This window comes from Thermobia domestica, chromosome 2, assembly GCF_964235325.1.
Source record: "Thermobia domestica chromosome 2, izTheDome1.hap1.1, whole genome shotgun sequence".
In the NCBI taxonomy this organism is placed as follows: domain Eukaryota; kingdom Metazoa; phylum Arthropoda; class Insecta; order Zygentoma; family Lepismatidae; genus Thermobia; species Thermobia domestica.
Window position 1 is genome coordinate 192,196,900 of NC_137455.1, and position 27,377 is coordinate 192,224,276.

Sequence of the window (27,377 nt, forward strand, 5' to 3'; positions counted from 1 at the left end):
AAGGTGACTGTTTCTTTTTAAAATGACAAGTTGAACAAGTGCTTTTCCGTTTATTTTCACCTAAAATTTTTCACACCTTTTATACCATATGGTCAGCGTTCAAAATGGAGTGGCAAGAACTAAAATCTGATGTTCCCTAAAACCTCCCTACTTACGCCTCCATATATATATGTATATATATATATATATATATATATATATATATATATATATATATATATATATATATATATATATATATATATATATATTTTTAAGAATAACATAATATTCATTCAAAATAAGAAGAAAAGAAAAAAACACGAAAAAATACTCTAATTTCATTTAAAAATACCTAAGACAGCAATTTCATAAGGGTCAACTTTCAAAAATTTCCGGGAAGCCCTGCTAAGCCTGAGTGCTAGTCCGTACCAGCAAATCCTTCGGCTGTGAACTGTGAATTAAATCATCCCCACTGAGTTTCAAAACCAGACGTTCTTATACGGGGTCAAATGCAAATGTGTGTCAATACATACAAAGACATATCTAAACGAAATTGGTCCTAGGATTAAGAAATAAAATGATGCTCTTTAGGTTGCTATCAAAACTGGTTGTTTCCCGGAACATTCGGCTCGTTGTACAGTATAAATAAAACTATGCTTAATTAAAAGCTCTAATTGTACACATTTAACAAACTTAATTATTTTATCATGTTTGCTTTCATCCTAAATTCCATACCATATTCGTGCAATTATTTAAGGACTTCACTATACAGGCAGGCGATAGCGCAGGCAGCGACATCTATTTCCGTAACTGTTTATTTTTACAATTAACGTAACGCACAGACTAAGACTCAATATCAAAGAAGTTCAAGTTCTACATAAAGATTGTCAGCGATGTCAGCGATAGAGAGAAGAGGTAAATGAATCTCTTTTCATCAGACAAAAAAATCCTATTTTAAATACAAATATGGAGAATTTAGACAAAGAATGAAACTTCTTGGTATCAAACTTGATTAACAGTAGTCCACACACATAATTACAGAGAATTTTAATACACATGTCTTGTCTTCAGCATAAAATTTTGTCTAGTATGTATATTTACACGTAATTTTTCCTCTCAACTGATCTTGATAAGACTAGAAGAAAATTCAATGTATTTGAGAGCACAGTATGACAAATTAGAAAAGAAAAAGAACTGGTATCTTCAATTAAAGTCTCATGATCATGTCCTTTAGGCTAAAGACGAATGACTAATGGAAATGAATGATTAGGAAATAATTGGCTGAGTGAGAATGCGGGGTGAAACAGCCCCGAGAAAACCCCCCGGACACGACTGTCCATCAGAAACTCATTTGGCCTGGAATCCACTCAGAAATCCGTAACTCCAGAGGTGAATGCTCTACTTCTGAGTCACTGTGCACCTTCTTTAATATACTACTAGTATTATATTAAACTTTTGTATTTGCCTGTTTATAATTCATCCATTTCCTTGTGAATTGGTAAAATTGCATCGTTGTTAGTGCTCATTACAACAAAAGGACATTGAACAACATTCGTAAGTACAATAATGATTACACATAAAAAATGTGTTCTTTGCGTTCTATTTCCATGCTGTCTTCACTTTACAGATGGCATTGAAATATAAAATGGAAAAGCAAAATTGTGATAGCAACAATATCAATCAGAACGACGATGTAATAAGAAGATTACTGAAGTTTATTGACAAAATTCTAAACAAATTTTAATATAGCTGTAATATTTTATGCAGAAATTAGCTTAGTTTTAAGAAGCTTTATATATATATATATATAAGCTTAAACCAGTTCTTTCGCAAAAGAATCTAATAAAGCACAACAATATTCTTACTAGTTTTATATGAATTTCCCGAGGAGCTCAATTCACCGTCTTCAAGTAAATCATCCCACAACTCTTTGCCATCTCCATCTGGATTAAAATTAAGCATTTCTGTAACTTTGTTATTCTCCTGAAAGTACAGAAAGTACATACCTCCGTTAACTTTTAAACTTAAAATAAAAAATTCTATAGCAAAACACAAGCCTATTATTTCGCAACTAATATTAGGTGATTAAAATTATCTTGGCGAATACAAATTATTAACTGAAAAAGAAAAGACAACGGACAGAATTACTCGTTGGATTTTGAATGCGCATTTCACGATCAAATTTGCTAATTATTAACGCGGTTGCACTGATCCAATACAATCAGGACTTAAAATACAATCAGGAAATAAACCATTTCAGCAGCTCTAAAGCATACATAGATGATTTCAAATCACTAATAGAACACAATAAAGTCACTATTTGATGTTTTTGATTTTAACAAAGCATTTCAAGGAAAAAATGTCGATATACATATTTTTGTACACATTTTAATTTTTTCCTAGACTGCTCTAAACTGAATTCAGTTTTTATATTTTTACTCATACACAGCCCGTTGTTACTCCGAATGAAAAATCGAATTCAAAAATTTTCGCTGTACGATACATCCGCGATGTGCAATAAGACCTGTTGTACCGGGTATTCTCTCCAAAACTGGGATTAGAAATATGATAAAAATGAAAAATGAAATCTTTAAGTTTTACGTATAACGCTTAATGCCGGCTAGGCTAAAGGAGACGGTGGTGATGAGAAACGAATGAAATGAAGGAATGAAGGAAGTGGGAGAACCCCAGAAAACCCACACACACAGTGTTCATCCACTTGGCGCGAGCTGGAATCAAACCAAGGACCCCATACACCCGAGGTGAACGCTCTACCACTGACCCACCGCGGCCCCATATGATAAAGAAGTTACCAACCAATGATATAGTACTTCTTTCAAAGCTTAGAGCATTATTATTATTATTATTATTATTATTATTATTATTATTACTTACAAGGAAAACTCATATATTTTATTTTCGTGGAAATATATGTTGGAACACACCCCAAATAATCTTTTTATGTAATTTTTTTTATCAAAATAGTACAAAGTAGTAAATACTCTCCACTTACCCTCACTTTACCACAGACAGTGTATGTGCAATTCATATCACCCACCATGTGATGCATCATGACACCTGATATACTTTCATTAGATTTCGTCTGTTGGAATACTTCATTCCAAGAACCACCTGCAATTGAAGTTGCACATTATAACAAAATTAACAGCAACTAAAAATAATTATGTTACCTTACACTTCTTTACCTATTAACCGTTGCATAATTATTCTTCTATAAGATATATGTAATTATTACTCTATAAGATACTTGTAATTATTCTTCTATAACATGCGCATGCACAGATACTTTAGACCTTAATATAACTCGTAATCTCCGATAACCTGTAATCCCTATCTTAAACTGCAAAACACTTACTCAAACTATCGTTTTAAATATTTTACTTTTAGTATTTCTTTTCGATATATTCGTATACTTTTTGGTAGTTTTTACATCACAATCACATCCGCAACTATTTCCTTTCTTCAGTTCTTCTGGTTAGGTTAAATTCCTTATATTTTATCTATACACTACCAGAAAAGTTCAGTCAACTTAGGCGGTTAATAACTACCTGTGACGTCGGATGAAGAAAAAAGTGGATAGTTGACAAAACTGTTACACGTTAATATGTTTTACAAAAAACGTATTGCTTTGCTCAGCGAGTAGTTTAAATCAGAACAAAGCAATTGAATTTCTAACTCTTTGTCATAACCCTTGGCGAATCCTAAACTTCCTTCACTATCTCAAGACAATATTAAAATGAAAAAGGTGTTGTGCTCCGATAGCCATGGAGGCTCAATGACAAAGCATTCTAATGGTTCTAAGTATGACCAGACAGTCTGAGTCAATTGTATCTGTGAGTTTTCTTGTGATTCTCCCGTTAGTTTACCATTCGCCTCCTTTAGTCTACAAAGCATACCCCGTAGGATGCAGAAATTTTATTTAATTTGATGTTGTACTTGGCACAAAACTGCTTAACAATAGAACTAATTTTACCATTTCTCGAATAGAGAGGAATTGAAAGAGGAGGTAACTAATGTACTGCCAGTACGTTTGTACTAAGCGGGTAGACGGTGACGTTTAACGATCTTTTCAGCACCCAGGATATATGGGACGACTTACAGCTCAACATGGAATTCGGGAATTACATGAACTCTCACCAGGGACAGATGCCACGTCTCCAATAACAAACGCCGAAAAACTAACAATTTTGTCAAAAGAAAGAATTTCCTACTAATGTTTCGAAAAGTTAAGCAGTTACACAGAAGCGCAATTTTCAATTCGCATAGCACTATTTTTAAGGGTATCATACTCAACGGTTCACTTACGGTTTTCGAAAATTAACTAAAGTTATTGTATACGTAATTGGTTCAATCTTACGTTTGAGTTCTTCCTATTTGCGTGTAGCTGCTTTAATATGCAACCAATTATCATAAGTTAGTGTACACATTTTACACATAATTTGATAATAACCATTGTAATCTTAGCTAATGGGTAGTGTAAATTTTTAAACTATAATGCCAGTTTACTTCACGTAGCCTTAGGCGGACGATACTTCAAGAAGGTAAGAATTACAATTTTATTATCAAACTATGCATAAGATACGTACATTAACGTATTAAAACTGTAGATGCTTTGTTCTCAATTCTGATCATATATAACAGCTCTTAGATACTCGTCTTCCAAACAACATTCACGAATCAATTATTAACAATTTGAACCACTGGCCAAGTACTATTACATGTCATATCGTTCATGTCTACAGCAACTATGTATAATTCTCGGATACTATAACTCACAAATAAAAAAGGAGTATATATGAAGAAACAAACTGTAAAATAATGTAAAATAAATAATATATTTTTTCATAACATTATAAAGATATAAATAGTCTCATATTTCAGAAATTGACATTATAATTTACATAACATGAATACTCTTTTGAATGTACCTGTTTTTTCCTTTCTGCATCCGGTTCCACTTTCTACCACGAAAGTAATGCTTACATACTTCTCTTCTGGTGAGTTGTTTTCAATAGTCCACTTGAATAAAGCAACTGGAAGACTAGTGTCCTAAGGAAGCCAAGAACATCATGAGTATATCACGACTCCAAAAAATTAGTCATAGAGTCAATCATTCTAAGTAATCAAACATGTGCCGCTCGACCATCTCCAAAAACTCTAATTTTTTCATGAATGTTTATAATATTATCAGGGTACTTCAAAACCACAATTAATTATTTTTTACAACATCCCATGGCGATACAACGGCTGCCGCCATTTTGCGTTTTTTCGATTTTAGGCGTTTACGTTGTTTTGAATATCTCAGCATGTATTTGTCCTACCAAATTGAAAATTGCTGGACGTTTCCAACTCGTGCATAGCTAAAACTTTGATCTCTTAACATTTTTGCCTAAAACCACTTGGAGGGGGGTTGAAATCAGGGTCTACAGTAGCAACATTTATAGATATTGAAAACATGTTCGGGAAGAGGAAACAACTGATGTAGAGGTCTGAATTTGTGTGCATGTAGTCCGGGGTCATAAGTTAATACACAAAAATTTACAGACCTGTAGCTGCTCCCAAAGACTGAAAAAAATCGTAAAGTTTTGGGGAATTATGCCAATTTGGCATGTTTCACTGTCTAATATCTCCAATGGGCCTGGATGAAAAAAAATCTGAAATTTTGGGAATAGTTGGTCCTTTAGTATATCATAACATACAATAAAGCGCATTTTGTGTTTTTGAGCAGAAGGGGTTCAGAGTATTAAGTAATGACGTCGTTTGATCGTCTTTCGTTTGATCTACCTTCCCATGTCAGTGAACACTTACTCGTTGTGAACACTGACTGCGAAATGTAGATCAAACAAAAGGACAACAATTTCCTGCATGAGTGGACAGTTAAAACAAGAATAAACATGATTGAATATCATTGATATAGCAAGCAGCAAGAGCAAGGAGTACTTACGGACTTTTTTGTCAAGCATTTTGGCTTTCTTGACTTTCTGCTGATACCGGCATTCTTCTTCACCGGTGCTGCTGTGGTTGTGATAGGACAGTGTTACAGCTAGAGGAAAGAAACGAGCTTGAGAGCCTTGACTGGATTAACCATTCATTCTACTTTATTTTACTCCACACAACAAATTTCCAGTTGAATTTATGAACAAAATATCTCCTAGAGTATGACGTCATTACTTAATACTTTGATCCCCTTCTGCTCAAAAACACAAAATGCGCTTTATTGTATGTTATGATATACTAAAGAATTAACTATTCCCAAAATTTCAGATTTTTTCATCCAGGCCCATTGGAGATACTGGACAGTGAAACATGCCAAATTGGCTTAATTTCCCAGCTTTACGATTTTTTTTCCAGGCCTTTGGGAGCAGCTAGTCTGTAAATATTTGTGTATTAACTTATGACCCCGGACTATATACACACACAAATTCAGATCTCTACCTCACCTGTTTCCTCTTCCCAAACATGTTTTCAATGTCCAAAAATGTTGCTACTGTAAGCCCTGGTTCCCCCCCCCCCCCTTCAAGTGGTTTTAGGCAAAACTGTTAAGAGATCAAAGTTTTAGCTATGCACGAGTTGGAGACGTCCAGCAATTTTCAATTTGGTAGGACAAATACATGCTGAGATATTCAAAACAACGTAAACGCCTAAAATCGAAAAAACGCAAAATGGCAGCAGCCGTTGTGTCGCCATGGGATGTTGTAAAAAATAATTAATTGTGGTTTTGAACTCTGATATAGGATAAATATTCATTAAAAAAGTAGATTTTTTGAAAAGGTCGAGCGGCAGTCTTTCTTTTTTCTCGATCACTTTGCGTGGATTGACCCCATACTTATCCTGAAAAATTTTGAACTGAAGCTAGCTTATTTAGTTAACAAAGGAAAAATATCCTTATTTTTTCCTTAATATTTATTTTCTCTTTTTAGTGTCCTTAATTTTTTCGTTTAGATTTTAATTTTCAGTAACTCTGGCTGAAATTAAATGAAATTATAGTTTTGCGTCCGACTATTATGCCCTGTAGGCTAAAGGAGACATGATTAATGAAAGTGAAGGATTATAAAATAACTGGTCGAATAGGAGTGTAGTAAGAAAGGATAGTACCTTGCCCACGGACACCAAAAACTAATATGACATGAAATCGAACAGACCCCACGCACCAACGGTAAGCGATCCCACCGCGTTCCCTTCAGGTACCTTTGGGTAGTATCTTCCTCTGAACTCACTGCTAGAAAAGATCTGGGGTTAGGGTTTGTATGTAGTTAAAGTAAGTAATTAAAGAGGCGCTGTAAGTTAAAGTAAATACTTTAAATTTAAAGATGAGCTGATACTTCCTCTGCTTTCTTATTAGCCTCCTATTTCATTTTTTCTGCATTTTAAGAAGTTTGGATTACTAAAACATCATTGTAAATATATTTACCCCATCTGTTCGTCGGGGAGAAAAAATAATCTCAAGAACCACCTGATGGATTACCATTAATTTTGGCCAGGAAGTAGAAGGTCAAAAGTTAATCATCAAGTTCGTTGATGGTGGTGATATTCAAACCGGAAGTGGTAAAAATCAATCATTTCCGGTTTCGCCGTTTATCACTATGGAGTGCGAGAATCTGTTTTCTGCAACCAATTAAGCGTCCCAACAATATATATTCCATCTCCACTCTAACATAAATTTAAGATTTCTACTATCACTTCCGGTTTCAATATTAACTGAGAAAATATCACGTCCTATAAACCAAACACCTTCACGTGATGTACACGTGACATGGCTACATATTAATGATCCGCGACAGTTTGCAAAATGCTGTAGTGTTGTATAGTAGGGAAAATATGGAATAGAAAGATACGAAGAAAGTAGACATACCACCAAATCATATATAAGGTATTTACTGTAGCTTACAGTGCATCCTTAATTACAAATATAGAGGACAACTAAACTCTTTCCTAGAGACAAACTCAGAGAAAGGTACTGGCCAAAGGTGCAGATAATAAATCTGTAAACAAAGAAAATAAAGAATACTGAGGAGTTAAACATTATTCAAAATGTTTTCTTTTGCACAATTTACGAATATTCAAACTGTGCTCGTTTGCACAACTTAGGAAGTTTGTTCTCTGCATTCTTTAAACTTTGTTTTTCGCATACACACATTTTAATAAACACAAAAATTTTGACATCCCGATCTTAACTAGTCAATAAAGCTGATTTTCCTTGAGATGATGTCGGAGTAGACCCTTAAGAGTTTTCATATTAACATGTAGTCCCTTCCTCACCTCCCTGTATTACATGCTAACTAAGTTACATTTACTATCGAAGTTTCTATTTTAAAACACAATCCAACCAATTCCAATGCACCAGTCTCCTTGATTAAATTATAAAAAATGTACCAATTTTTCTTTCCCGGTAGTTGCAAATGAAAATGTAAATGAAATATTATATCTAACTTATATTTTAACACACAAAAATCTGTACATTTTTGTCAAGATTAAGAACCATTAACTTTTTCATATGTACCCTAAAAAAGTTAGCGGTTGTTAAGTCCATTTAACGTTACCCCGTAAACTAAATCAGATGGATGATAATGGCAAATTGCCCTTTGCATCAGAGGTGAGCACTCCAGCATTGAAACTGTATCACTCCCTCAAAGATACTATATTGTTCTGAATATAATAAAATATTTTTACTATTGAAACAGTTTCGTAAAAACTACACTAATAATATAATTGCAGCCTAGCAATTTACATTTGAAAAAAAGAAAAGTTTATTTCACAGCACTATGACCGTACTATCAAGGTAACCAAGAAAGTTCTGTCGCTTTTTTACCCACCACCTTCGAACATCAGTATGTCACCTAAGACGTACCTGGAAGACCAAATAGTCCCCATCAGCACTGACGACCTTCTGCCAACGTTATGGAAGGCCACGGATTCCATCACGGTAGAACCTGGTGGGCCGTGAAGCGAAAAAGGTATCAAAAGTGCATTTTGTACCTTTACTAGGGATTTAAACTGGAGTTCTCTAAGGTGATTGTCCAAGGAATGGAACAGGTGATAATCAGACGGTGCAATGTCCAGGAAGTATGGTGGATGCAATAGTGTTTCCCATCCAAGGAGTACGATTGTGTCCCGGGTCATCCTAGCCATGTGAGGCTTAGCGTTGTTCTGTAACAGGTGGACCTCTTTGCGATTCAGAAGTGCTGGTTCCGGAGTTTTTAGTTTTCTTGAACACGGCTCAACTGCTGACAGTACACAGTTGCATTGATGCTCTGACCAGCTGATAGCAGTTCCCGATGCACGATGCCGTGAACAGTCCATCAAACACACAGGAGGACCTCCTTCTGGTGCAGTGCTGGTTTCGGTTGTTTTGGAAACCAATGATGACGACACCGTGGAGCTGCGTACAGGACCCACTTCCCATCACATGTCAACACCCTTCCAAAAATGGCTTTTTCTTCAGACGAGACAGCAAAGAAACATAGATGTCTGCTCGTGTTGCCTTCTGGAGCGGAGTCAAATCATGTTGGACCCATCGACCCAACTTGTGATACTTCCCAAATTGATGGAGGTGCTGCCGAAAGGTTTCTTCACTCACACTGAATTGTAGTCCCAGTTCCTCACATGTCTGGCCACTATTCGACTCAATTGCTGCCTGCACATCTTCATTTTGTACATGTGTTGGTCTTCCGGCACGTGGTGCCTCTTCAAGTGTTTCGTCACCTCCCTTAAGCTTGTTAAACAGCCGCTGCACTGTATGCGTAATCACGGCACCCTCACCAAAAGCCTAGCATATCTTCCGCCCCGCTGCAGCGGCGTTTGACCCCGGTTTGAACTCATACAGCATACAAGCCCTTATGACGCTCTGTGGAAGTCCCATGTTCACTCTGTCTTTACGCAAGTTCACGGCGTAACTGAACTGCTACAACCAAGTAGTATGTTGAATATACTCACACCAACACCTGATCTTCGCCTTATCTCCATTCGCATTCAACTCAGGGCGTGAGGGCCAATGGAACACAGGCCTCCGTAAAAACCGACAGAACTTTCTTGGTTACTTTTATAATTTGTTTCACACGGTCCTGACTAGAATTTTGAATCTTAAAAAGAGCTTTAAATTGGCAAATTTTCCATTATATCATATTCTCAAAGTTTGCGTAAAAAATTAAACAGCTTCGACTGAAAATTGTATTCACTTCAGTTAGTGGTAAAGCAAGTAAATACAATGATATAATTCAATGATATATTCACTTATAGAGGAACCAGTGTGTTAAAAATCGTTTGTTTTCTCCATTTATCAACATATAGTAGTGAAATAGACATAGATTTGCAACAGAAATAGGAATTTCCCATTGTTTTAGGTGCGAATGTACGTATGTGTATGCACTGTGTAGCCAAACCAGTATATCCCATTATTCTCCATTAATAGCAGATTGGACTACATGCTCACTAGTACGGCTTTCACCTATGGTACAAGAGATCCCTTATTCTATCAAGTAAGTTTGTAGCGGACATGATCATGTCCGTACTTATCCGAGGTTCTCCAGTTTTTTCCCTCATTACCATTTTACACATAATCATCACATATTATTTCATTATTTCACGAATTATGCGTCTCCTTTGGGCAAATGGCATGATTGGAAATAACATTTACCACAATATGTAACGTGTACTATTTTAAATATATCTTAAAAAGTTTAGGATACGACAAAATAAATTAAATATAACAAAAGCTAAAAAGCTGGACAAAAAATACAATGCAGCTCTATAATATACATAGCAAAATAGAAGTAACACAATTAAAACATTTTTTTTTTTTCTTTTTGATGTAGCGTCAAAACATTCCCGTACCTTATAATTATGAGGTATCACAGGAGAAATTTGTCGACATATAAGTCGAACCTTATGGACTGGAATATTGTATTCTGTCCAAGCTTGTGGATACAGTCCGCAATAAAATGCGTCACTACCATCGAACTCCCAATTCCAAGCATTCAGTTTACCTTTAGGACACCTGCCAAAAACATACAAATACATATACATATACAAATACATATACAAATACATATACATATACATACATATATACAAATCAGGTTGTCTAAAAGGTACTGAGTCTTTAGAGGCCTAAATTGAGAAGATATTGATTGTTATTTGAAATTAACTTATGAAACTATACTTGCATAATTTTGATCGATGATTTTCTACCATTTTTTCGGCAACACCATAATCCAGTCGCTATAGAACTTATGTTGTTTCTGGTCAAAGAATTGAGACACGTAGTTTCCATAGGTCTCTTTTGAAACTAACATCATTCAGGGAGTTCTGTTGACACCGAAACAAAGATAGTCTGATGATGCCAGGTTCGGGCTATCTGGTGGACACATTAAAACTTACCAGCCTGAGGAGTCGTTAAAGGTGTATGGGGTCTGATGCCATCAGTGTGGTATACGACAACCTCTCTGTTGACCACTTCCGGCCGTTTCTCTTGAACTGATCGGTGCACTCGCGTTAAATGTCGACAGTACAGGTTTGACTATCGTCCTGTCCAGCGACCGCAGCTCGTGATGTATGATGCCATTATAATCCCACCAAATGCCTAGCATAACCTTCCTCGGAGTCAGAGTGGGATTTATCACCGACTGTGAAGGTTCTTCTCGCTTCGACCACAGTCCTTTCTGCATACTGTTGTCGTAGATGATCCATCTTTCACCATTGCAATCAGCCGTTTTAGAAATAGCTCCAGTTCTTTACGTTTCAATAGATTCATAGATAGAAATTCGGCTGAGTAAATAATTTTTAGTCAGATCATGTGGCACCCAAACGTCGAACTTCTTATTGTAGTTAGCTCTCTAAAAATGGTTTAACACTATTTGGTGATGGATGTTTAAATCATTGGCAATATCATGACTGCTTATATGCCAGTCTTGCTCCACTGGCCGCCCACTGCGAGGGGCACCTTGGACATCGAAATTTCCAGAACGAAGGCGACGAAACTTGGCTTTGCTAACGTATCTTGCCTATGAACATCACAAATTTCTTCACGGGTTCGCGCGCACTTGTGCTTTTATCGAAACAGAACTGTGACATGTAGCGCTGTTCTGCAGAAAGTTCATTCGTTTATCACGGCACAGCACTTTACGTCTGATTATAAAAATTTTAACAATCTTTCCACATTCAGTAGCTTCATCTCTCAGCTCTCAAACGATCTAAAAAATTTTAACAATCTTTTCACATTCAGTAGCTTCATCTCTCAGCTCTCAAACGATCTTAGTCTTGACCCGCTGAAACTCATATACCCTGAATTGGGACAATAAAGTCATTTCGAGCGCAAAAGGCTCAGTACTTTCAAACCACCTGATATATATATATATATATATATATATATATATATATATATATATATATATATATATATATATATATACATAAGACAAACACATAACACTAATACATAACTAAAACTAGTTTAAGAAAAGAAAGAAAAAGAACTTTCATCGTATTTGTTTTTACAAGAATTCAATTTTCAATCAAATACTTTAAAGATTGCCCTTTTAATAAGAGCATACAGAAGAAAAAGCTACTACTGTTTCATACAATTCTTCATATAAAACAAGAATTGGTACTTCTTTCCTTAAAGACAATTAACATTTCTCTCTCTCTCTCTCTCTCTCTCTCTCTCTTTTTTTTTTTTTTACTCTTCCTCTTCTGTACGAAGATGAAGAATTTGGATACTGTATCAAAGAGCTATAATAGAATTAGCTTGTGGAAAAAATAGAAATTAAGTAAAAAGAACAAACAAAACTTTGATATTTAAGGAATGATATATATTGTTTAAATTTGTAAATTGGGTACAGATAGTAAAAAGTGTTAGTGGCAATTAGCAAAAGTTCATGGTCTGTAACTGTAATTGGAATACAGTAATCGGTTTGTGGGATATTAAAGAATAAATTGACAGGTTAGCGAACTGTGGTAATTTAAGTAAACGTTGCATGTGTTTTTTTGGTTCGCTTATTGTAAGGAATGTGCGTAGTGATATTAAAGAGTTCGTTGGGCATTTCTAAACATTTCTGTATGACTACATAGCGAAAACTGCTAAACGTATTGTCTACATATTCTAATTAGCGAGGTTTCGTCAAATATCATTGAGCATGTACCCGTATTCTTGCCTTCTTTGTGGCAACGGAGCACATAATGTAGCGACAATAATAATATATGAAAATTACCGATATACTATATTGTGAGTTTACAGGATGGCCCGATCAAAATTACGGGAAAGGATTCCCTGACTTTTCCCAGTTTTCCAGAACATTTCTTGAAATTTTCCGATATACAATTAGTGTCACATTATCCCCAAAACCATGTCCACAGCAAGTTCACGATCCCCACGATCCCGATAAAACTTTTCTTTCAATTCAATACTCTGAAAAACTTATATATATATATATATATATATATATATATCTGTCTTTGTGAGTGACCATTAAAGAAAATTATCTGAACAATCGAAATAGAAATCAGAAAAACAACATGCATAAACAGAACTTTCCAATTGAAAAATAACTATAGATAATGTAAAAGTACGGTATTTCTTCTTCTTATGTAAAACGTACTGCTGCATATCACAAACTAATAACAGACATTGTATTTGCGAATCTCGTCTTTAAACAAAATACATTAACAATTACACCTTAACTTGCAATTGCATTATTAATTGTTATATTTTAGTTAATGCTATTACATTATGTATTTCCTGCATAACATTGTAAATTTTCTTTCTTTACTTATCACACACAGGTATATATATGAAGGAAGAGTGAAAGAGAAAGTGAGAGAGAGGATAAAAGGATTTACTTTGCATTTAGGAACACTCATAGTTATCTCTCCCTCTCCGTCACTATTTTAACACGCTCTCTCTCTCTCTCTCTCTCTATTTTACACATAAGCAAATAAAAACACAGGGACAAACACGACAAGATATAAAAAAGGAAAATCACTAGATTGACCATGGAACAATTTCATTGATATATAACGATAGCATGCATACTTATTAATCCCTCCACTGTCTAATGGTTTGTATTCCGTAGCCAGGGTATGATTTTGATACAAGTATAATTTGAAGAAAGTAGATTGTAGCTTAACTGAGATCAAACCTCGATTTATAGATTCAAACTCCAAAACGTTAACCGTTATACTAGATCAGACATAGTTCTGTCTTTCTTAAGATCATGTTATAATTATATTCGTCAGCGTCAGAACAAAGGAAATTCACGTAACTGGTATCTGAAAGTGATATTCAGTGGTTCCAATTATTCCCTACTTTCTGTCTTTTTAGATCTTTTTTCAAGGTCACACTGGGTTTGAGGACATACCTATGTAAGACAGCATGGTTGCTTGCTTGCAAATTCCATACTTTCATCATTTGGAGAGTTACTACTGTTTTATAGACTAGTGGAAAAAATACTTAATAGGAACAGAACTCGAACCTGTTTCCCTATGGTAATATATTAGAAAGCAAAGGCTTTCGCGATGATTTATTTTCACAACCAAAGAAATATTGATAAGATTTGTCTTTTTCAAACACCTCCAGATTGAACAACGCAAAGTAAGTCATTTTATTATATATTAATGATTTTAGATATGGAAGATTAAATTGATTTAGGTTAGTAATAAAAAAACAAATTTACTGCTTGCGAAAGAAATGATATTTATTTTCGTTTGTTGTTTTCGTAACAGAACAAGTCTGCGGGCTCACATAACAGCAGAGGATAAATACCCGGGCAATGGAATAAAGACATTTGTCTTCCTTTCTTTTTATTCGGGTTTTGAATTAATACCCGGCAACGACGGATGCTCACAGCTAGTTAAATAAATATTAACAATACAGAACTTCAAATTAATGCAACCACTGTTGTAAATTTCTGTTGTAGTAAATTTCTAACACAACATATTTTATAATTACTTACTCATATGGTGAAAGCACCTGTTGGTATATTGTATTTTGCGATGCATCTCTAATTGTAACAATGAATTGATTAGCTGACACGACATGATAGCTATAAAGTCCAGGCTTCAGTTGATAACGGCAGAATTCTCCTTTGAATCCTCTTCCGATAGTACCAGCACCAATACCTCCAATTGGTACTCCTGGAAAAGAAAAAGAACTACATACATATCTAGTAAAACTTCTATTGGACATTAACTGTTATTTGCCCATCGATTTTAAGGTTCATAAACGAGACAAATTCAATGATTGACTGGAATCTCCAGTTCACTACTACGGACCTACTAGCGGCACGTATCATTTTTATGTGAACTTTCCCAACCTTGTTTTAAACTCATATACACATACATATTAGTAATGTAAAAGAATGAAATACACACTTAAAAATCTGTGCATAGCATGCACGCAAAGTGAAATCCTCTTTTCAAATGTTAAGCGCTGGTATCGCTGCTAGTTAATCATGAATTTCCCATACGCCATTAGTTGCTCAAAAAGCAATATAATGTAAGAATGCGAAACAACTTTCTCTTGTACAGGAGGATACATTCTTTTTCCCATGTTCAAAAAAAGGATTCTGATTTTTTAAAATTCTTTTTTAAAGTTACTTACAGAATGTAAGGACGTAAATTAAGATTTTTAACATTTCTTTCACTTCCATGTTCCCTAAGAACAGGTATTTGTAAATAATTATCTGTCATATTTTAAAGACTAATTAGTCGTCTTTTGGAATGTGCGAATTTTACACATTCTTGTCTTCCTTATATCTTTTATTCATTGACAATCTTCAGGTGTCTCTCTTCTGGAAAATTTATAAAAAATAAATAAAGTTAAGAAAAAACTAATTAATAAACCTGAAAGAAAATTAGAGTAAAGAGATCGATCGGTCAGAAAAAGGCCGATTAGTTCTTGAAATCATTGATAAAACACCCACTCTAGAAACAGAAAACTTAAAGTTTTACTTCGGCAGGTCTAGAATAATTTCTGTATTTTCCAATATTGAACCATATTACTTGCACTGTGAAACGAATAATTCAAATTCCATTATATTTCGTTCTTTCTTTTAGACATTTAAATTTCTATAATAAGCTTATTAAATTCGACTACGATCCTCTGAAGTGATTCTAAAAAATAGTTTCAAAATTGAAAGGATCTTCAGACTGTGACTGTACTTTATCACGAAACAATAAAAAGAAATATTTTATAGTTACATAAAGACAACGAGAATTTCAGAATATAACCATAAGAATATAATCCACAGAAAATACGAATTGTTTTCACTCACGCATTAAATGTAACTATACAGTGGGCCAGTGTCGGACTGGACAGGGTGGCGGGGCGGAGATTTCCGCCTGCACCCATCCTCTTATGGTGCCCCTTTGTCACAATAAAACAGACTTAGTTGTATTGAAGTCATGACAATTTTAGTTAAAATTTCCATTATTGTCTTTATAATAAATATCATATAACAGTTGTTGCAGGTTTGCGTAGATTATTTAAAGGCTATAAGCTGTCAAGTCGCCGTGCTCTTCTCGTTGTGGGTGCCAGCACTGTCAGATATTCTAGGTGATATGTAGCAACTCTGTCTGATCTAGTATTATTACAAGCGGCCTTGTGACTGCTGTATATACTGTTAGCATTGAGACTCAACGTAAGCGGCGCTTGCCTGTTCTCAGGTAGGAAAGTAGATGTTAATTAACGCAAGAATATTGTGTGCTATTGTTTATAGTGTTATTATTAATGTAATTGAGTTTAGGAGTCATAGATGTGTAGGTAAAAATGGAAATCTTTTTGATAAAATTTTCTTCAGAATGTTAAAATCCAAATTATGCGTAAATTACGTTTAACACACCTAAAAACATCTTCATATTCCGTCTGGTTGAATTTATAGTTATGGAATTATAAGTTTATTTTGGTTAAAGTTAACAGTCACTCTTTTGACTACATCAGTGCATCGTCTTCATTGTAAGAACGAAAACAGTGCGTAAATTTAACGTTTAAAATTTTGTACAGCGACAGGATATTTGGATTTTGTATTGAAGGTAAAGCTCAATAGCCCAATATTTATTTATATTCTAATTTAAAATATTATATGAAGTGCACATGTGGTAAAAAAAGAGCAGAGCAACCAGAGCAAAAAGTTTACGAGACAAATGGTTGAAATTTGAAATTCTAATAACAGAAGCACTTTACACAGAGCTATTTGAACTTACAACACTAACTTCGAATTAGTCACTGTCCCCAAAGATGGACTACTTTATGGAATGAACAATGGACCAAATACTAGCAACAACTTTAAAGTCACTCAGAGGGGCATTTTTGGAAAATCTTAACAGAGAATGGAATTTTGCAACGAAAATTATTCGATGTAAAAAACGCTTTTTGATTAAAACTGCTCTGAAGAAGATCCGTCTTTGCAAGAAGCCATGTGGAAGAAGTTCCAAGTAGAAACCTTCTGCAGAATTTGTGACACTGCTTTTACAAGTGTTGAAGACAGGTTTATTCCAAGTGAACATTTAATGAAGATTGTGCCTGTTTGGATCCAAAGAGATTTGAATAAATAAAGAAAAATGGATTACCAGATGGAGCCCTGAAGGAATTAGCAGAAAATACAGGCGTGTGTAAAGCAACCCTATCACTCAAACTCAAATAATTTGTTGCTTATTTCAAAGATTACTTCCAGAATCTGAAGGTACTTCTACTAGTGAACAAATGAAGGGTAGTTCAGTGCTCAACTGATTCTGGAAATGAAGACGAATGGAGTGAAAAAAAAAAAAAAAAAAAAAAAATCAGGATCAGCTGAATAATCCAGAGTTGTATACACCGTGCGTTTACAATCTTGCATGAGCTGACTTTAAAGGAAAGCATTTATAGCAATTTATATTGTGTGTACAAATATGATATGGCTCTTCCAACTAACCCGGTAACTTGTGAATGTTTATTTTCTAAGCTGAAGATCATTAAATCAAAACTAAGATCACTTTTGGGGCAAGGTCTACTGGAAAATTTATTGCTCTTTAATACTGAATATGTCAGAATTTCTATGTAGATTACGATTTTATTGGATGCGAAATAGCAAAAAGCTCGAGAGATCTTAAATGATTACTCATGCTGTGAAATTTAATATGATCATACAATTGTACCTAATGGTACTTCTTCCTTCTGTTTGTATAGGAATAGGTAGACTATGGAAATTTATACATCCTACACTCACATCTTTGTTGGCTGTAATTATGATATTATTCTGTACTATGCAACATTTACGGTAGTTTGTGTAGTTAACTGTGTATGTTTATTACTGTGATCAAATTAAAAAGTCATTTTAAAAGCCAAAATGTTTACATAAATTTGTGCATGAGGCGCCCCTCTAAGTTTCCATTTCTGCCTAGCTCTAACAGCTCCAATCGGATACTGCAGTGGGCACCTTGATGACAGTGAATTTGCGCTAAAATCATGTGCTTTATATATCACTCTTTGTATGCTCAGAAAAGTTGTCTCGTAAAACGAGGATTTTTTAAATTGCTGTGAAAATCGTGTAACAATGTTACTATTTATGCTTTTAAAATTGATGATACTAGTTTATTATATATGTTACATGAGTTATTATTGAAACTTCCTACAGGTAAATTTTGGATTCGAAATTCAGCCTCATTTTCGAGCTTTCAACAGGGCAGTTTACGATACACACGTATATTTTAAAATTAGCGCACGAACTACACTTTGCCATAGTTTTTGAATATTGATAAAAATTTTCTTCCATTTCCATGTATTTAACCTACCTATAATATACCTCACCCTAATCTACAGTACAGCCTGTTGAAAGATACGTAGAAGCTCGAAAATATTTTAAAATCCAGAAAAAGGCATCTTATGTAAGTTACAATACGAACCATTTTCTAACATATTATCTTAACCATGACCTTCTACTGGTAAATAAGTAGCATATTCGGTACCGTATATATATTAAAAATGCAAGAAACAATGGCATGTAATGAACAACTGATTTTCCCAACACCTCATTTTTACGTACTATAGATGAACTTGCCTTTAGTAGCTCATTTTCACTCTTTAAAAGTCAATATCATGTTTGGTACCGTCTTTATATAAGAAAAACGACAATGGCAGATATTACGAAGTTAAATGTTCTCCACTGCATAGGATGTATGAATTGTTTTCTAAACAATAATAAGCAAAGTTTTACCAATAATTAAGACCATACCATATATCTGTTTTCCAGTGGGCATCTTCACATAATTCATGATCGGTTTTCTACGCTGACGAAGTTTATTCAGAAACCATAGAAAATACCTGTTAAAGAAAGGAAAACATGAGAAAAAAGACAATCTGCAACGTCAGTTGACAAATGTTGATCAAAGTAATACACCTTTATTTCTATATGTAAACGAAATATAATTATTTATTTTACTGTTATTATTCACTTCTGGAGTTCTACTCTTATTCTATGATGAAAACGAGGTACGTAAAGAAGTACGATTATGAATTGATGATGAAAAGAAATCTATGACCTAGGCAGAACTCTACCCTTTGATGACAAAGCATCTTGTTCACTTCATTATGCCAGCCTTAATGGCAGAGAAGAAGGTGAGTTTCAGAACATAGCTCTTCACAAAGATGAATAAACAATAATCAAGTGCTTAACACTTGTTTAGAGATAGAGGTACATGGGCTCGAAACAATATCGTTCTTTTTTTCGTTTTTCCACAGTCCAGTTTCTCTTCTCAAAACGATTGGGCTTTTCAAACTCTCAACTTAAGGAACAAACAACTACTTGATTAACTACTTACCCAGCATATGAAACACTGATACCTCACGTTACCAACTATTAAGTAATGTTGCAGATATCCCCCCCCCCCCCCTTCGCATACACATACACTCTACAACTTCAAACAGACGAAGGATTTGCTGACAATAGAATACATTGTCTCTATTTGCCACTCAATTCCACCACACTACACCTCAAGCTTCTTGATATGCCGCCAAAGGAAAAGATTAATCCTAAGACTCTTTCACTCTTTATACTTCGAAGAGAGGTCCTTTTGTAATTGAGGACAGGAGTTCGAAACAAGTGTTTAATTGTTTCACACCAAACCAAGGGTAAGCAAACTTGCGCCCAAAACTTCAGAGTGCGTCTGATTCACAAATACAAACACACAAACTCACAAATACTGAGAGAAAAAGAGATAGAGAGAAACAAGCAAACAAACATGAGGAAAACGCCACTCATTTCACTGTTGGATCTAACGGGAGTCCATAGCTGCATATCATGGTGTATATTATTTTGGCCTTCGACAGAAAGCTTTATTGGCAAGGGGTTGTAGATAGTTTTTTTCCACTGCCACTTGTTCCTTGTATCAAGATCTGTTAAAATAAGAAAAGAAGTAAAGCTGGGGAAAGGGAATTGAAGCAAGGATAAGAATTGTCCGATGTGAATTCCCATTGGATAAATCAAGACAAACATTTCTTTATTGTTTTCTCCCTCTCTCTTTTTCCCTGCCAGAGATTGAGAAAAGAAATAATGGACTGATTGTTTGTGTCGATGATCGAAAAAGCACAGAAAAAAGAAAAGTCGATCAAAGAAATTAACGTTCCAGTGTAATAAACGAAACTTTTTTTTTTTCACAAATATTGAAGAAAGAAAATGCCTCTGCAACGAAGAGGAGACATCACAGCCCAAACTATCAGGTTGCATGGTATCGTACAACATTGATCATTAACAGTCATTTCTTATATCTACGGGTTTCCTTGGTTCTTTTGTGATTTCGTTTTGTGCAGATCGAGTTCAGAGAGAGGGAAGGGGCGGACTCACCCATAATATGTGTCTGTGTAAATATACTGTACACATAGGATGTTTCAAAACAACACCGATAACATTTGTGAGGTGACAAAGTGTAGACCAAGATGGGTGCATAAATGCTTCCTTTCGGAGTTAATAGGCTGCCGAAAACATGAAAAAATGAACTTTAAAGGACCATAGTTCTAAAACTATGGGACATACCGTAGTCGGGCCGAGACTTCACTTAGGAACTAATATCCAAAACTACATGTTTCAGAATCCTAAGGTACTCACGCAACAATTTTTGAAGAGAGGGTTTGGCTAAGGACATATAATCTAAATTACTCACGAACATATCAATAAAAAGTGTTGCGGAAGAACCGCAGGATTCTGAAACTTGGATAGGGCACATACTAGTTCCTAAGCGAAGTCTTGACCCAACTACAGTAGGTCCCATAGTTTTGGAGCTATGGACTTTATGTTTTCGGCAGCCTATAACTCCGAAAGAAACATTTGTTCACCCAGGTTGATACTTTTTGTCTTATCTTGGTGTCAAGAATCACTTCTTATTGAAATAAGTTAGACGTATTCTGGGTTCCATCACAAGCTATTATATGAACAGTGATTTCAATAACTTCTACTGGTCGTGTTTACCGTATTCCTAAAGATGAGATCGAAAGAAGTACCAAAGTTTCTCAGATCCAAAGAACTACCAGGGTTTCTCAGAACTATATTTCTTCCAAGTAGACTTAAGCTAAAGGAACATCTCTGCTGACAGATGTACTATAATGGAATAGTTTTAACTTTCATTCAAAAATGTGCGATATCGCAAATTTTTGAATAAAATTTCATTTTATCAATTACGTGCAAATTTTCAACAGTGTTGCCAGGGGAAGCGTTTCTATATTATAAAAAAAAAAAATTACGGACTTGCATTAAACAGCCTTTTTATATGACAAAATTGCATCAACTTTGTCACATTTTCGCACCAACGGATAAATGTTGTTGCATATTGTAAATGTACACAGGAAGCCACCCGCAGGAAATCAGTTTTCTGCAACTGAATATTGATTTTCTTCATTTTGCAAATTTTTAATTTTTCACTTACGGTAATTTCTTTCGTTACTACACAAAATGTTACAAGTTCCAGCATTGGTCATGATCTCGAAAATATCTACACAGAACATGCTTACATTTATTTCAAGTTCCAGGTCTTTATCATTCTTAGATCAAAAGATACACTCCAATTAAACTATAGGTTGCGCAACTTTACGGACACACTGTAGCTTCAAATGTCAGCTGTTAAATGGCGATAGGCTTGACCCACTGCGACGCACATACCCTGAGATATGGGACATTAACAACATCTCATGTGCACAAGGCCCACTACTGTTTAGTCTACCTAATATATAATGATATATGTAGTCTAATATCAGTGGACTGACTTAATTTACTAATAACATTTTTATCATTGGTCGCGTAGGTTTTCTTTCCGGTGGATTCTTCTTATATTAATCAAAACATTAAAATTATCTGTTAAGTAATTTTGGCTCCGCTATGATTAAGAAGAATCGATCACAAAAAAAAAAAAAAAAAAAAAAAAACTAAAACAACAATAAAAACGGTTATTAGTAAATTATGTTAATGCACTAGCATTGGGGCTACATATATGGTTATATAGTAAAATTGGGAAAAGTAGACGACCACAAGTATCGAAACTACCACTCTTGAAATAAGAAAATAAAATATGAAGATCGCGTTTTGGAAAAGGACTTAAACCACTGTGTGCCCTTGAAAATGAATGTCCAAGTGTGGCACTCGAAGTATTGGAGGAAAGATGAAGAGGAACATTACCAGGTAACTAATATGAAGCATCTGATTAACCTATTCTATCTTTCCACTATAACGTGAAAACATTTAGTTATCGTACTCTAAATAACAATAAACCATTTATAGTCGCGTAGTTTATAGAACTGCACTAGTGCCAGTGTATGGAAAGTATACATGGAATTACCATTTATAAAATACAACTTTAAAACTTCACTTACATGTTTCAATTTTTAAAAAATAATATTTTGTTCAACAGTACAAGTAGAATAAGTATTAGCAAAGCATTAATATATTGTAGGATGAAATTAATCACATTTTATCACCAATACTACATTTCAATTTTAAACATATTGAACACGAAAATACTTCTCTTATAACAGTAAATCAACGAAAATGTTCAGTGACCCACAACGTATCACCCTCTTTGGAACTCGGTACTATTCTATTTTAGGGAGACATAAATTTGTAAAATCTGCACATGAAATATGTTAATAGATTTCACTTAGGATTGTATAAATAATTAAAATCGGAATTTTATCTTCCATATGTATAACAAGGCAAAAATACGAAATCCACAGTATGCTCCTTACAGTGTAGTACCAGTACTCCATATGGAAGACATAATGAAGTGAAGTGCTATATGAAGAGAGTCCACAAAGTGATCATGGAAGTGCCACACGTAAGGCATGTGTTTTTATGACATGAGAAGTGTTTCGCCCCCTTCCTCGTTTTTGTATGCCCACAGTCGCTGGCGCACGTGCTCCCTACGGACCACCCCAATGCTGCATTATTGCCCTGACTCGGTAAGATAGCATTCATGGTTTTTAGTGACCACTTAGCAACAAACTGGATCGTGTTTTACTACAGATGTCCACACGCTGTATTTATACTTACTAGGTAGCTCTCCTAAGGTCAATCTGGATCCATAAATGCAACTCCTCCCTTACAGTAATAAGGTAAGGAAATCACATTATAATTCCATTGAAACATTGTTTTCGTTATTTCTACGAGAGTCTGCAACACTTAACAGTTGAAAGGTACTACTTTTGCGTAGTAATATAATATGGATGCATATTTAACACATGAATACAAAAAAAAAAAAAAAAAAAAAGTTGTAAAATTTTGCAGACTACACACTATTCAGAAATAACAAAAACATGAATCAACCTCCTATTTCCAACTAGTACTAACCTGCTAGTATTATGTAAATAAAGATTTAGAGGGAGTGGGGACAAAACATCCTACCAAATACATGTTCGTGGAACATCAAAAGCCATACGAAAATATTTTCTTCCTGTACAAGATTGCCACACAAGGGGGATACTTAAATTCATGAAATATGTACTCCACCTAGCACCCTTACTGCTTTAAAAAGTGTTTCTTAAGAGAGAAGTTGCATTAATAGATGCAGATTGACTTAAGGAGGGCTGAATATAACTACAGCGTATGCACATATAGCATAAAAACTGAACTGTAAAAAGCACGAATGTTATTTCATCGTGTCAGAGCAGGAGCGCAGCAAGGGAGTGCGGCCGAAGGGAGTAAATGCGTCAGCGAAGGTAGGTATACGCATAAAAGAGGATAGCAAGAAAACACTTTCTATGTCACAAAAATACGTGTCTTGCGTGTGAACAGCTTTGCGATATTTCTATGATCACTTTGTACACTGCCTTCACATAGCGCTTCACTTCATGTCTTCTTATAAAATATTACGTAGTAAAGATGACACTTTCCATTTCGTATTTCTATCTTATGCTTGTAAGAGGTACGATCCCGATATATTTTCATTACTTGTACAATCCTTATGAAATTAGTAACATATTATATATGAACTTAGTACTGTAACATTATTAAAACATTTCTTCGGTAATTTTACGAACTTATGATGCCATAAAATGCGATATCCCCCAAACTTTTGCCCCGTTTCGCCACATTCAGTTCAGATGCACAACTTCTCTTTCATTAGTTCCTGTTCAACATTTCTGTTCTCCCTCCATTACTGCAGCATACACGTTCTAGGTAAGTTAACACGACAGTGGGTTTGAAACTGTCATATTATGCTCTATTCTGTTTAACTAATATCAGATCACGAACTCATGACAGACATGACATTAATTAGCATGCACTGAGGAACCTTACTACCTTTTTTGTTACTCTCATGCTGACATTTCGTCTGATTCTCTTCATTCCTCCGTAAATTTTGTATTTCGGGGCGCACATTTGCGGCAGTTGATTTTTTTTCTTTTTTTTTTTTTTTTTCATGTATCTTTTTCCAAACTAACGTAAACCGGTATTTATATTTATCTTCTAGAAGTATCTTTAATCGGCACGCCAAATGACTTTTTTTTTTTTTTTCTGGACAAGGTTTAGCACAACACATTGTACAAAACTTTAAAGTAACATTCAATACCCTGCATGGGAAGACATATTTATAAGGAACGAATTTCTGTAGGTGACACTATTAAATACAAAGCAATACAGCTGCATCTCAGGCTTACACTTGTAGGGTCACTAAAGTAAAATCACTACAAGTGCTTTACGACGGATAAAATATGTAAGTGCATATGAAAGATGGCTGTATTAGATACCAATTTCCAACGGTGGTCTACTTCTTCATTCTGCACAGGACCTGTATTTTGTTTACAAGTGAGTGTGAAACCATGACAAATGCTAATGAAATTCGGACCATTGTCAAAACCCGCTTGTTCTTACTGCCCTCGCTTATGCGTATACCTATCGTCGTTGCCGCGCCTGCTCCTGTCGAACGCCACCCGCGCTATCGCTCAGGGCCATATGATTCGACCTGCCCTGAATCGGTTAGAAAGCATTCGTGCTTTTTAGTGGCCACCTAGTTTAGGCTGGTTTGTCTTTTCCCACTGTAGTTTTTATTCCATACATCCGGACGCCGGTAATTTCAAAATAACCTCTTATGCGCAAACTGTAAAAGAGATGTAACTTTTCAACAATTTGGAAAAGTAACCTTCCGGTTACTGAATTTTATCTACGTTAAATACGATCATATCATGTCCATTGCAAATCTTTTGAATAAAAAAAGGAAATTGGTGAATTTCAGATTTTTCCGAGTGGTGTTCCAAAACTTGACGTGCATTTTAAAAAATTAACGGAGTACTGTCAATCTGTACGTTATTTTGAATTACTGTTTTCACTTCAAAGTAATCGGCAATAACACTAAATTTTACCTAGTGCCCATAGGAATGAACGGAGGAATCTGATGCCACTTCGGGGCTACTGCCTGGTTTCTTCTTTCTGGATATGTGTGATTTAGCTTAACCTTCCATCCATATTTAGGAAATGAAATGTCAAGTTTGTCAATACAATCTCCAGAGTCCATTTTATAGTGTTCTTATATTACACGAACAAAATTATAAGAAAAGTATCTTTACATTCCAATTGACATCGATGTCATTTAATTTTTGCCACATGAGCACAGTATCCCACTGCAATTGTCTATCACGTCAACTTCTTTTTTCTACAGCAGAATAGCACAGGAAATGTTAACAGACGTCCTTCACTTGCAAAATTCATATATTTTTTCTATTACCAATCCAACAGGAATTTCAACTACAGAATAGAGGACTTGGTTATTATTCCGTAACGGTTCACGTCAATGCAACGCAAAATTGCATTATTATTTGATTTATTCGACACAGTCAAGATATGCAAAATAAAAGTTAAACGATAAGATACCATAGGGTTACTTTGCACATCAGGGGTTACTTTGCACACAATATGAAGAGTTTGACAGTCCTATGTCGGTAAAACCATGAAATGTAAAGAGAATGTTTCAACGGACACCATAAGATAGATCATCTATCTATATTGGCTATAATTTTGGGGGTTAACATCAATTCCAATTACCCGGGGGCTTTGTTGTAGAGGTATGGAAAGCAATGACTATAAAGGCCGCCAAAATTTGAAAGATATCACGTACAAGAATTTCCGTCAAAGTTGAGTCAGTTTCGTAGAATACTACTGTGTATAATAGGACTTTGATGCAATAGTTGAAATTGAAATGTGAAACGTTTTAAAGTCATTTAAAAACAAAAAAAGTAAAACTGCGAGAAGGTGATTTCAGCCTCTAATCGAGGTTACTTTGCACCGGTTAAAATAACCTCTTAGAAAATTGTTATTGCTGGTACCTCCTACCTTCTAATTTTAAGTAAATTTCATATTTAGGTAGATGCTGGAATGATTTTCTTGTTGGAAAATAAATTATGAACAGTGGCAGATCCAGAAAAATAGTTTGTGGCTTCTTCACTCACAGAGGCTTTTTGGTTTGTTTTGTTTTGTTTTGTTTTGTTTCTTTTTAGAACTTACTAAAATTTTGGGGGGAAGTGAAGCTTTCACGCATAGAAATGACTAAGATTAGATTCTTTAAAAAAAGAAATCATGCAATTTGGGTGGGCTTCAGCCTGAAAGTCCCAAACCTCGTAAATCTTCCACTGATTACGGTTGGAATGATATTCTTGAACATAAGGAATAACCAAGGCAAATCAGTTCAGGTGGAGTTTTTTTTTCTGAGTTGGCATTTTTGCGCGACATATGCTAAACTATTAGAATGTGGTTCCTGTGTCGGTACCAAAAAATACATAATTTTCTTTACAAATATTGGTAATTCATACTAAGTATTGATGCCGGTACCATCATTCTAATATTAATATTTTTAGACTGCATGCAGTTTTGTGTAGAAAGTGAAATGTATAAATACTGAAGGGAAAACATTGCACAGAAACGTTATGTTTGTATGTT

General features: G+C 34.9%; 1 protein-coding gene across 4 annotated transcripts in view; it reads right to left on the reverse strand.

The window, feature by feature from the left end:
• Nucleotides 1-26,358, reverse strand: part of LOC145678331 (non-lysosomal glucosylceramidase) — a 111,412-nt gene extending 85,054 nt beyond the window's left edge. The window contains exons 1-7 of one of the 4 annotated variants that reach the window (XM_081748351.1): nucleotides 25,808-26,355; nucleotides 19,203-19,291; nucleotides 14,949-15,129; nucleotides 10,834-10,996; nucleotides 4,932-5,052; nucleotides 2,996-3,114; nucleotides 1,848-1,965 (exon numbers count right to left, since the gene is read on the reverse strand). In XM_081748351.1, coding sequence (XP_081604477.1) covers nucleotides 1,848-1,965; nucleotides 2,996-3,114; nucleotides 4,932-5,052; nucleotides 10,834-10,996; nucleotides 14,949-15,129; nucleotides 19,203-19,291; nucleotides 25,808-25,959 — 943 coding nt within the window. In that variant the 5' untranslated portion in view covers nucleotides 25,960-26,355. Of the gene's footprint in view, nucleotides 1-1,847; nucleotides 1,966-2,995; nucleotides 3,115-4,931; nucleotides 5,053-10,833; nucleotides 10,997-14,948; nucleotides 15,130-19,202; nucleotides 19,292-23,197; nucleotides 23,311-24,749; nucleotides 24,791-25,807 lie in introns of those variants that run through there. The other 3 variants (XM_081748353.1, XM_081748352.1, XM_081748354.1) reach the window with 3 other exon arrangements.
• Between the last annotated feature and the right edge of the window lie 1,019 nt (nucleotides 26,359-27,377).